Source organism: Megachile rotundata, chromosome 2, assembly GCF_050947335.1.
Source record: "Megachile rotundata isolate GNS110a chromosome 2, iyMegRotu1, whole genome shotgun sequence".
In the NCBI taxonomy this organism is placed as follows: domain Eukaryota; kingdom Metazoa; phylum Arthropoda; class Insecta; order Hymenoptera; family Megachilidae; genus Megachile; species Megachile rotundata.
The window spans coordinates 17,129,944-17,140,239 of NC_134984.1; the positions used below are offsets into that span (position 1 = coordinate 17,129,944).

The 10,296-nt window shown below is 34.3% G+C and overlaps 2 protein-coding genes across 2 annotated transcripts; both read right to left on the reverse strand.

Moving 5' to 3' along the window:
• Window positions 1-2,760: 2,760 nt before the first annotated feature.
• On the reverse strand, window positions 2,761-3,859 carry LOC100875663 (small ribosomal subunit protein eS19-like). Its single transcript, XM_003699719.3, has 3 exons — window positions 3,721-3,859; window positions 3,465-3,535; window positions 2,761-3,190 (listed from the first exon to the last, which is right to left on the reverse strand). Exons 2-3 carry the CDS (start codon window positions 3,533-3,535, stop codon window positions 2,797-2,799), a joined length of 465 nt encoding a protein of 154 aa, XP_003699767.1. The 5' UTR covers window positions 3,721-3,859; the 3' UTR covers window positions 2,761-2,796.
• Window positions 3,860-4,864: 1,005 nt separating this feature from the next.
• On the reverse strand, window positions 4,865-7,014 carry LOC100875550 (pickpocket protein 28). Its single transcript, XM_076539780.1, has 8 exons — window positions 6,833-7,014; window positions 6,406-6,556; window positions 6,199-6,344; window positions 5,846-5,942; window positions 5,378-5,641; window positions 5,211-5,316; window positions 4,952-5,019; window positions 4,865-4,880 (listed from the first exon to the last, which is right to left on the reverse strand). Exons 1-7 carry the CDS (start codon window positions 7,012-7,014, stop codon window positions 5,012-5,014), a joined length of 954 nt encoding a protein of 317 aa, XP_076395895.1. The 3' UTR covers window positions 4,865-4,880; window positions 4,952-5,011.
• Between the last annotated feature and the right edge of the window lie 3,282 nt (window positions 7,015-10,296).

Genomic DNA, 10,296 nt, shown 5'->3' on the forward strand with positions numbered 1-10,296 from the left:
ATATCTTTACGTTAAAAAATCTGAAAAGCTGATATCTTCAATTTGTTGGAAACGTTTTAAAAATCCAGTTTCCATGAAAATGGTTTCCAACGATGAAATCCGTTACTTTTGATACGTTGACGTGAAAGCACGAAAAGTTCCTTCGAGTTCGTCGCAAGATTCTACAGAATTCTGTTCAAGATTATATTTCTTGACAAGGCGCAGACCTAAAACGATATCGCCGGAAGGTAAAGAAAGAGCGTACGAAACGGGGCAGACGAGGGTGAATTTGAATGTCCCCAGTATAAATGTAACTTTGGTACACTTCTTTTTCATGAATGTACCAAACGAAATACCAAAAATAGACACACAATAAAATTTCAAAAAGCAGTTCTAATAAACTATTTATTTTATCACGTTTTTTATGTAATATTAAAAACTTTTAGTTGATTTTTCATCACAAAATGGAAGAAAGTTTTCATCCTAAAATAGGAGTTTTTCGTCGTGAAATAGTTTCTCGTCGCTTTTTTAAAAATTAACGATTAAATCGCACTTATCGTGGAACACCTTGTAGAGAGACCTCCAACGAGCTTGTCAACAAACTTTATCGTGCTAACGAACCGAATGGATCTTGTTCCCTATCACCCTTCGAATTCAGTTCACGACGTGAACCCCCGGCCAGTGAACACTTACTAAATTTACAGAACGAGGGTCTTTCAATCGACGCAAAACGAACCGGTCGTTTATTACTCGATCGTTATTTTCATCGATAAAACTTGCTGAATAAGCCTTTGTTCAAACCAATAAGTTGCATTAAACATATAACATTAACCTATTCTGACATCGATACTTCGTACAACTTTCTGGAGTCTGGGTTCAGATTAGAGATTATATTCTTATTTTACTATACTAAAAGACTTACTATCAAAACCTAAGTTGTCCATAATCCCCTCAAGTTGTTCCTGACTTACATAAGTTTCTCTTAGATTCTATTTAACTTAACATCAAATTCTAATTAATTGAAATCGGTTCCCGTTAACAAGCGCATTCGAATAAAGCTCGCGTTCCTATCGATTCGTCGGTGATTTTCTAGGAATAAGATTATCCCGATCCGGTTGCCATCCGGAAGTGTCGTGCATCGACTGTCTCGAAATTTTCCTGCTATTTTATTTATCGTAACGAGAGTGATGGAAGGCGGCCGGAGCCCCAGGGATCGATAACTGTTATCGCGGTTGTTACCATGGATACATCAAAGCTCGTTCGTTAACGCTTGAAAATGATTAAGACGTGGCTACAGCTTATTACCGGGAGTTAATCAAATTCGACAATCGGCCGGGACGATGTATCGGGTAGTCACCGGCGAGGCTTCAGGATGCGGGTCTCCGCCGGTTATCGGTACCTTTTCTCTTCAATTGACCTTTCGGCCGATGCGGACGAATATGTACGTCCTACCGAGAGTCATCAGCGTGGATTATCGACGCACATGTGCGGTTGATCAAATTTCCTCGCCCTACTACCCCCGGTCATCGAATTAGAACCACTCAACATTTTCAATATATTTCATGCTTTTATGGTGAAATTGAAAGGGTCGAGCGGAATTAAATAACAGAGTTTATTATGGTTTCCACATCGAAACGCTCTATCGTAAAAAAGATACTTCCGATGACCTCCGCGTTTCGATATAATAAAAATTCCTTGTCAAGGTTGAATCATTTTTTAAATCTTCAAGTTCAACTTATTACTGATTTGTCTTCATTATTTAATGACTCTGTTTTGTTATTATTAAATAATTCTATTCATTAAAGTTATTTAGGTAACTTTAATTAGAAGAAATAAATGTAACGTTATGATTGAGACACCATATGACGCACCACATGCGTCAGCGAACAAATCTTCATCATCCAATTTCAAAGTGAACTATTTGTTTTTATCGAAATTATTTAATTAGCGAAAGGAGTTGTCCTGGAAGGTGTTGGTTCTCCAACTATATCCTTATCAGGCTAGGTGTCGCTGACACGCGTTTCTCTTTCGACGTCTTAAGTGATGTCTAAAGATAGGACCATTGTCTTGGAAGCGCGCCTCTTTCTCCCGTCGAACTCTCAAAGGGCCACTGATCTATGAATAGGTCTTTGCCGCTTCTTTCTTATTCCTCTTATATCGTCGTCAAGTCCTTTTATCGGGCTTCACTCGACGTTGCTGACGCGAAGATGGTGTTAGTCGTCGGTGAGCCCGATTTCTGGAGACGATGGAGAAATTTCTTCTCCTCATCGACAACGGAAATCTAAAAGAACCTGATGAATTAGTAGAAAAATACTCTTGTTTAAGTTTACTTGTTAATCCGTTTAGATTGCATTTTAATCAAAATAAAATCTACTTCTCTTGTATAATTCTTTACTTCAATATTAATCATTGAGTACAAGTTAACTACCTTCAAACATGTGAACAGACTGTGATATTTCAAACACTGAAATAACCAAAGTTGCATTAAACATGAAATAAACCTGTACTCTTTAAAATAAAATTATATTAACGTTGACATTGATTAAAATACAAAAATAAAATTTAGTATTTAATATTAACAAAGAAGAGTCAATAAATATGTCACTACTCCTCAAAGTCTCCTGATAATATTAATTTAAAATAAAGAACTAAAAGGACAGAACACTACAGGTAAAGAGGACTCCCAAAAACAAAAATTATTTTGTATAAAAGATATTGCAATTTCTTTAATTAATTTAAGACAAATAAAGCAAGGTTCCAATACAAATAAAGCTACCAATGTATGAGTTTTCCATTTTTATTTCAGAGATAGAAAAATCAGATGCAGAGTGTTTCTTGCAATTTAAGTTGTTTTTTGCTTTTTGCTTTCACTTGAGCCGCAATGCGATCTAAATCCCTGCGGCCTTGGCTGGTCAATTTGCGTCCACCAAGTGGGGCCTTCTCGATAAGTTTCAATTGTTCTAAGCTCTGGAGAGCTTTGCGGGCAACACCACCAGCAGAACGGCAGAAGTGGCTGGGATGGGTACCGTTACGTTTGCGTCCTCCAAAAATCTTTGTCACTGATCCTACACCAATTGGGCTACGGATGTAAATGTGACGCACCAAAGCAGCACACCTAATGTAGTACCAGTCTGGATCGTATGGAGCAAGTTCCTTGAAACGTGCAGACTTTACAATATCCACCCATTCTGGAACTCGCATTTTACCGGTCCTAAAATATATAATTGAATACATTAGTTTTGAAGACACTTGTAAAATTTAATGATACTTTTGAATCGCATGTATGTTTTATGTATCTACAGAATTGAAGTATATTTATTCTTTTGAAACTTTAGAGGAGAAATAAAAGATGCAAGAGCTGTACATCTTTAGAATTATTAAAGTTAAACATGTAAGTTTATAATCATAAATAAAGAATGGATCATTCAGAACATATGATACATGTTTTGAGATTAAATTCCACATAAATGGAACGCATTACTTACTTTTTCAAGAAAGCGGCAAAAGCTTTCACAAATTTGTGTTGGTCAACATCTTTCAACGTTACGGAAGGCATCTGCAATAAATTTTGCATATAAATAACTGATATTACAAAATGTGTCACTAACCTATAAACCCACACGTGTACTACCATAACAATAAATACAATAATACTGCAATTATATGTAACAAAAATTATAACAAAATACATCTAAGCGACGCAGAAATTATATTTATTAGATTATAAGGTAAATTTATTACCTTGTCTTGCAATTAGATGCTAAATTCGATGCACAAAAAGTACATACACTCGGTTCTAAAAGTAACCGGAAAGAAAGAGTTGCAGATGGCGCAGCAAGCAGTGCATGGCTGTAACCGGAAGTTGTCAGGAAAATTCAAACTACAGAACAGAGATATGATAATTAAATCAATTTTATTCATTATATTTTTAATTTAAATAAATCAATTTTATTAATTATATTTTTTATTTAAATAACTAAATAATAGTTACAAGTATATATATGTGATTTTAAAACTATATATAATAAGTATTTCATTTTCAAATTAAAACACTATTACAGACAAAATTAATCATTTTCTAACTTTTAAACAAACTGGATCTTTCTGATCTCGTTGAGACAATTGTTCATTCCACGCAATAAACGTATCCTTATTTAGCGTTGCATTGTATTTCTTCAAATTTACATCCATGGGTATCGAAATAAATAATTTCGAAGCCGGTGGTACATTTTGATTTTGTTGCTCCTGTTTTTTCTTACGGAGAGCAAAGAAATTGGTCACCATATAGTAGACAAATTCTACGAAACTAATTACGGAGCCTCCTAAACAAAGTCCGAAGATTCCACCGAAGGATGCTAAAATAAAAAAAAGTGGAAGTTTAGAAACTAATTTTATATAAAGTTTATATGAACTTTATATTTAAACTTCAATCACGAATTTTTTCTTACGAAATTAGTTACTGTTATCAGTTCATTAATCTGAATGAAGAAAAAAGTGTTCAGAAAGCTTCTCTTACCAAGAAGACTATCCCATCCCAGTATAGTTTGCTTCCGATACTCAAGATAGGTGCCATCTCGGAAATACACGTACAAGAATGACGTGTTTTTTGTATCCAAACCACGTCTGTAAGAAATAATTACTTAATTAATACTGTAACAAAATTTCTGATAAATCTGTGTAAACAAAGATCTGTTAAAATTCATCATTTCTCATATGTTCTTTATCGTATAAAAATGCATAAAGAACATTTCAGTGTTGCAAAATCACTCACGTTAGTTCAGAATCGTAACTCAATTCGTCTATTTGCACCGATTCGGAAATCACTTCGTACGACTTGTCGTTGCACTGTGGAAGACAATTGCAGTCGCTCACGTGCGATAGCTGTGTCTGTGCCAAGCTCCCTGTGCATATCAAAAATTTCCGAATAGATTCGTAATTCTAGTTGCATAAAACTAACGAATTATTTACTTACTTCTGTGAGATAAAATGCAATCTACGTCCGTCAAATAACAGGTACGCTCGTTTGGATCTATCAACATACTGGACAAATGTTTGCAACATTTCCTGAATGATTCATGAACGGTAACATAATTCTAACTTTCAATTGAATCGTGTTCTTTCGATGCAATAAAAATTTACTTTGTAAAAATTGTTTACTTTATGAAAGTTAACAGAGTTTGTTTGAAAGAATTTGAAAATATTTGTAGATAAACGTAGAACGATTTACTCACGTTCGTTCGGGTAGAAAAAAGGTAAACATCCACAAGGACCGTACATTTTCTGCTGCATGCACTCTGAGATGCACGTTTGGTAACTGTAGTCGCGTTCTCCGGGGACCTAGAAGTTAATATTAATTTTGTAATTTGGGTATTTTATATTAATAAAGATCCATACGTACCTCGTCATCGAATAAGCACATTCTCTTGCGCAAAGGTATATTCTGAATGTCGTCGGAGCTTTTGATTTTCGTTCCCGAAAGTGTCATCGACATCGAATGGCCCGGTTGCAGAGTGGCGGACTGTGCACCAATATCGGGATAATCTAATGGATCGTGTATCAATATGGTGGCGCCCACAAATTGCCTCACGGAACTTTTGTAGTTTTTAGCGTCGATGTTCAACGCCACTGCTAAACCGATGTCGCGTCCGGTCCCCGGCACGTGCTGGTAATAAAATTATTTGTCAATGTTCGTACGCTCTTCGTTAATTTCCAATTATCTTGTATGGACATTTATGAAATTAATATATCGGCAACTTTATTAAAAAACACTTAAAAAAATTTTAATTTTAATCTTATAGAAGGCAGAAATATTTTTACTCCACTAATATAAAATTGCAAGGTTTATAACAATTATGAGAAATCTTACTAAAATATTTCCGACTCCTGGCAGAGGGTCGGAAGAATTATATTCGTGTAGATCCTCTTCGACGGTCGTTATGTTCGCCAACCACGCATCGTCGTTACTATAAAATGAAACAGATGTTATTTAATTAAGAGAATGAATATTGAAATACTTGAAATGAAACTTCGATGCAACACAAATATTATAAAATGTAAAAATGCAATAATAACATTATGAAATATAAATTGAATTGAGTAAAAAAATTAAGAAATCTAAATTAAATGAAAAATATCAAAAAAAGCAACAACTAAATATTTAAAAAATAAAGCAAATAAGATTTTCAATATCACGCAACAAATATTTAGAAGTTATTTTACTGAAAATCGTCAGAAAGTTCAAAATGGTAGTTGAAGCCACAGCAGAATCCCTCGTTCGACTTTACAGTTCTGAAGATTTTGTTGCAATCATAGAGTTGACCAAGCCAGGAACACCTCACTATCAACATACTGCAAGGCTGCATCAACTGTTTTAAAAAAAATGTAGCATTATATCTCGTAAAATTGAATGAAGAGGAATTTATTCACCTCGTACATTAATTTCTCCACACTGTAACCTAAAATGTCGAGGGCCCAAGATGCAGTTGCGTTATCGATAGCAATTCTGTCGGGACGTATTAATTTCATTAGAGAGGAGAATAATTTGTTGGTCATGCTGATATCAAATCCGTTCATCAACCTATTGAAAAAAATTTGTTTAATGAAATGTCCTCAGTTTCGTAAATTAAAGTCAATTTTTTAATTATATTTTTGAAATAGTAGAACCTCTAAAAAAATTATTTAATTATATAAAGTATTGAATACTGAATAATGTAAATTATTCAGTCGTCACACAGTATCAATTATTTGTTGTAATATTATCTTTTGTTATAAAAAGGTGGGAGTTCAGTTTAATTCCTAGACTAATATATTAATGAATAAGAAGACTGCAAGAAGTTCAATAAGACCTACTCACAACTTCTGTGCAATTTTATCAGCATGTGGTTTATAAACTTTATTGTTGTTGCACACGGTGATGCCAGGAAAATGCAACTCCTTTACAGGATTCGATGTATCGATAATTGTTACAGTGGGGTTGTTCTCAAAATATGACCACAAACGCAGCATCAGAGTGACGCAGAAGACAATGGCCGACATACAGATCTATTAAAAATAAATACCACTACTGCAACGTAAAGGGATAAATAAAATACAGTGAACTTTCGTTATATTGCCAAGAATGAAGCTGTAAGAGTAACAAATTTTTTCATTTAGTTATGTACTGTTTTCTTTAACAGTGTTATCTTTAATATAGCAACGATACATTGATCATCTTGATGTCTAATGAAGACGGCAATATAACGAGACTTCACTAAAGATTTCATTTACCGTTAACCACAGTGTTTTATCAAAGGTTGTCCTGCCTGTGACGATATAACGAAACCCATGTAAACCCGTATTTTCGCAGTAGACGCGAAAGAATTTTTTTAACGATTGAGCGAAGCTTGATCGAGATCCTAAATCAAAAATTAATTTGTTGAGAGTTTGTTCATTTTATGTTATGTTACATTTTAAAATTATGTTCATTTTATTTAGCAATATTCATTTTATTAAAGCAATAATTATTATGTTTTGATAGATAAAATGGCCGACTAACGCGTAGAAGGTTTGATATTATTTCGTGAGATAAAAGTACCACAAAATGGCACCCACGCATTACACTAAAGCTTAAAGTGTATTAAAAGTGTCACCGTAAACTTTGAGACAATATTTGTAATGCAAAAGGCAAAATTTTCAATTACAGTAAGTAATAAAGTAAATGGAACTCATATCTTGGTCGTTTATGAAATATCAATCATAATTTTGTCATAAAAATATTGACATAAAAGTGTCGCAAAATGGCACTTATGTTACATCAAATTGAAGATCGTAATCTAATAAATATGACTACATTAACGATTAATCGATAGTTTTATTACTAAATAGATGGTCAGCAATTATAGTGCATAAAAGGCTAATCGTAATAGTCCTCTTTCACGAAACGAGAGCTTCACGCGATTTTATACTATAAAAGTAAAATGGCTTACAGCATATCAAATTATAGTTCGAAATTGAATAAAATTAATAATATAAACTATTAACTAACATCACTGTCATATTTTTTTAATATCTTTAATACAAAATGACTAATTATAAATTATTCTAAATATATGTACTTGCGCATTTTAATCAAATTATTTCATAAAAAAAAGTAATATCTTAATCACCACAAACGCCATTAATTTTCTTATGTAAAATCTCCTTACCTCGTCTAAATTTCTTATTCTGTGAATAGTAAGCGGGTTGAAATTTATTTTTCATGTTGATGTTCCAAGAGCTAGCAAACGACTGAACGCATCAACTGACGATACCATCTAACCCATTTGTCCATCGATATCTTTAATTCAATTCCTTTTTTCCACCAGGTTCTATGAATTCTCCGAAACATCATTAAACTTACGCTAACACATAATTTTTAACAGTTCATGCATATAGTATGAGATTGGTGCAATTGATACGAGTTTTACTATGGTCTATATAAATATTTCTTTTTTCGTGAGGAGGGTGAAAATAATTTGTGCGACGTATTATGCGTTAAAGTTTTAAAATTATTAATTTCGGTACATATAACAACATTAATTTAGTTGCAAGCTGTAAACTATATTTAATATTTTACAGAATTTGTTATGAGAAGTACTATTGGTACTGCAATTAAATTTTTGACTTGGTTTCCAAAATTTCATTTTGTTCAATATTTGAACGGTGGTGGTACTTCAGAACATATTACATTTCAGAATCTAAGCAGGGTGGCTACTTTATAACCCGCCGATGGTATTGCAAATATTTCTTTTACCAACGCCTGCAATTTTCATATGCGTATTTATCGACGACAAATAATGCAATTTTTAGTGGAATTTTGGAACCATTATATTTCCTTTCGAAATAAGAAGCTAGTTTGCAAAATTTAGTCAATTAAAATTATAAAATAAACAATATTATTTGCGTAGCACCATCTGACGGCAAAGTGTGGAACTACTGGAGCGACAGTTCCAAAAGTGTGTAGTTCACCCCGTTCGCCGGAGAGATGGCGCCAGCTGTTCAATTTTTATAAAAATTCAATTCATATTGATTTTATTAATTAATATATTATATATTCATTAACATTGACTTAACTAATGCTACATATAATATATTCGATGGTTGCAAAAATGCAGATTGCGCATTTTAGTATGCTATACTGTATCTCGTCGATAATACAGCGAATGACAGAAACTTTTCTTGCGAACCATCAAAAACCAGTCAGATATCTTCCTTTATAAAAGAGAGCTTATTTGCACACAACCAATTTAAATATCCAAATCAAAATTAGTTTTGTAAAGTCTCGCATTTCATTATAAGACATGTAAATCTTCAAGATTTGTATAAGTGTGGAACTTGTAATATGTTACTTGATCCAAACATTTTCGAAAAAGAAAATGTTGAACAAATGAAATACTCTAATTCGTAGCTATTAGCTCGATATCGTTTTCTAAAGTAAATTTTTATAAAAATGTTTAGAAAACGATACCGATTACCAGGTCACACCACGTGGAGGTTGCTACGATAGTGACCCACCCTAACTCCAAATCCCTGCCACCCTCCATTTGCAAATCCCTCATTTATCGGAAGGATAAATGAGTTCTGACTCTACTTAGCCCGTGGGCTCGCAAAAATATACAAATTCTTTACCACAGTCCAGCAAAGAACTTGTATCACACACGCACACATACATTAACTTAATACTAATCGCATGGGATCCCACACACATACGCTTAACTTATTCTACACGCCGCACGGTACCTCTCATTCTAAGATTGCACTCAAATAATCTATGACGAATTCAAAAAGCAAAGGGAAGAAAGTTAGAAGAACTTTCTGTCAAAAAGCAAAGAAAGTTAGAAGAACTTTCTACTAAAAGGAAAGAAAGTTAGAAGAACTTTCTGCCAAAAAGGGGGAACTTTATTTTTCGCCAAGTGAACCTTGCTTTCCATGGGTCAAAGGGTAGTCCATAGTGGCTTACGTGAACCACGACGGCAAAGGTGAACCGAAGATACCTTTGGCAAGAACGAGTGATACACCCCAGTTGGCGGAGGGTTCCCATTTCCCCCAGCGCTCTCGCGTCTTACTACAGAGAGGATACCCAGACCGTGATGCCCCTTGGCAGAATGGCGGCGGGTCGGGGAGGCACATCAGAGTATGAGAGGTGCCAACCCCGATCCGCCCCGCCGGGCAAAGAATATCACTCGCGCTACACCGGCACTTGCAGCTCACCTCTACCGCGTGTTCACAGCGCTATCAACCCCCAATGATCCACTTGGGCGCAGAACGATTGACAAAAAATAAGTGGGTATACTACAAGCT

What these genes read in the sequence shown, in the direction of transcription:
- LOC100875550 (XM_076539780.1), bottom strand. Translation starts at nt 7,014, where the DNA reads ATGTCGGCCATTGTCTTCTGCGTCACTCTGATGCTGCGTTTGTGGTCA. An exon ending in GATAAAATTGCACAGAAGTT is followed by an intron (nt 6,557 to 6,832) that starts GTGAGTAGGTCT and finishes TTTTTTCAATAG; the next exon opens with GTTGATGAACGGATTTGATA. An exon ending in TGTGCTTATTCGATGACGAG is followed by an intron (nt 5,317 to 5,377) that starts GTACGTATGGAT and finishes ATTAACTTCTAG; the next exon opens with GTCCCCGGAGAACGCGACTA.
- LOC100875663 (XM_003699719.3), bottom strand. Translation starts at nt 3,535, where the DNA reads ATGCCTTCCGTAACGTTGAAAGATGTTGACCAACACAAATTTGTGAAA. An exon ending in TTTGCCGCTTTCTTGAAAAA is followed by an intron (nt 3,191 to 3,464) that starts GTAAGTAATGCG and finishes TATATATTTTAG; the next exon opens with GACCGGTAAAATGCGAGTTC.